Source organism: Sinocyclocheilus grahami, unplaced genomic scaffold (genome assembly GCF_001515645.1).
Source record: "Sinocyclocheilus grahami isolate Dianchi unplaced genomic scaffold, SAMN03320097.WGS_v1.1 scaffold9727.1, whole genome shotgun sequence".
Lineage (NCBI taxonomy): Eukaryota > Metazoa > Chordata > Actinopteri > Cypriniformes > Cyprinidae > Sinocyclocheilus > Sinocyclocheilus grahami.
This window is the reverse complement of record NW_015512807.1, coordinates 5,115-6,802: the sequence shown is the minus strand read 5'-3', so window position 1 is coordinate 6,802 and position 1,688 is coordinate 5,115. Positions and strand designations below refer to the sequence as shown.

Sequence of the window (1,688 nt, the reverse complement as noted above, 5' to 3'; positions counted from 1 at the left end):
AGCTGAATTTTCAGCAGCCATTACTCCAGCCTTTAGTGTCACATGCTCTTTCAGAAATCATTCTAATATGCTAATTTGGTGATCAAGTAAGATTTCTTGCTATTTTCAGTTGTGCTACTTAATATTTTTGTGGAAACAGTGCTACTTTTTTTTAAACATTCTTTGATGACTAAAAAAGGACAGATTTATTTTAAATAGAAATTTTTGTAACAATATTAAAGTCTTTACGGTCATGTTTGATCCATTTAATACATCTCTGTTGAATAAAAGTACATAAAAAAGTAATGACAATATACAATAAAAGTGTATAATATAATTGCATTTCATTTTAATATGTATTTGTTATTACTGTTGAAATTTGATCTCATTATTTCAACAGGCTGCTAAGTGTAGAACATATACAAAATTGTTCTTTATTTCTCAACATTGCAAAAAAAAATAAAAATCATTGGAATGAAATCGTTATTAGAATAATTAAATACTCGAAACCCAAATTTTTCAACCAAATCAAAAAATGAATCATGATTCCCAGTCCTACTTAAACACAGTGTGAAAGTAATTTCTTTCATATGCACTCACCTAGCTGCCACCACAATGGTCCTCTGAGCGGAATATATGGTGAAACAGTGAGGAACAGACCACTCATTCTCACTCTCCTCCACCTGCAAAACATTTAAAGTCCAGAGAGAGGCCTGCCAGTTAAACTTAAGGGATCTGTACGACTAGCATACTTTGGGATAATATGACTGATCCCATCCCAAAGTGTCAATAATCTACTTGTTAACATCCTGACTACTAGCAATCCTCATTTCCATCAATGCTGGGGAGGGATAGCAGAAGGAGTCGATGGGGGAAATTCAAATGTTGTGGGCAGACTTCCGAGGTGCTGTTTGGGAGTGGGGGATTTTGGGATTTTCCTCATACTCACCGGAGCGTCCAGCACAATGAGCTGCGGGCAGGAGCGAAGCACAGACAAGTCCACTGTAACAGTATGTACTGTAAATGCATTTCTCATTTGGTAATATACACAACCGTTGAAAGGTTCGGGATTTGGGAAGATTTTAAAATGTTTTTAAAGATGTCACCTAGCTCACCAAGGCTGCATGTATTTGATCACAAACACACAGTAAATACACCAATATTGTGAAATTATTACAATTTAAAATAACTTTTCTATTTTTATATATTTTAAAATGGATTTTTATTCCGTGATGGTAAAACTGATTTTTTTTTAGCACTGTCTGTCCGTGTTAATAGACGGCATGATATTAGATTGAAAATAACCCAAATTACTCATCTCCTCCTCCGCACGCCAGCCCTGAACACTTGTAAACAACTCTTTTAAGTGCAACTTTGAACATGCATCTTGTATGAATTGTGGGCCAGGACAGTGTGCACATTCAAATTTTAGTTAACGGCAGATACTACAAATAAGGCCTGAAAGATCACTGCTTTATGAAAACAAAGCTAAGATGTGAGACAGTGCAGATGTTTAGAGAAAAATGCCAGTATAAACGTCATTTATCAATGCCTGCCTGTGCACTTTCATCGGAGTTTACCCCAGCAAGCCACATTAATTCTAACTTCACTTAAAAACAGCATGCTACTGAGACAGCCCTCCTCTCATGTTTAAAGATGGGCAAATCCTCTCAGCCTAGCACTTGTGCAGACTGTTTGGACAGAGCCAT

The 1,688-nt window shown here is 36.2% G+C and overlaps 1 protein-coding gene across 1 annotated transcript in view; it reads right to left on the bottom strand.

Annotated features, from left to right (window-relative positions):
* The window catches only part of LOC107578319 (FERM, RhoGEF and pleckstrin domain-containing protein 2-like), a 2,213-nt gene extending 1,157 nt beyond the window's left edge, over positions 1-1,056 (bottom strand). Inside the window, exons 1-2 of the mRNA XM_016264285.1 lie at positions 929-1,056; positions 580-662 (exon numbers count right to left, since the gene is read on the bottom strand). Of these exons, the coding sequence (XP_016119771.1) occupies positions 580-662; positions 929-1,015 (170 nt within the window). The 5' untranslated portion in view covers positions 1,016-1,056. The remainder of the gene's footprint in view (positions 1-579; positions 663-928) is intronic.
* Between the last annotated feature and the right edge of the window lie 632 nt (positions 1,057-1,688).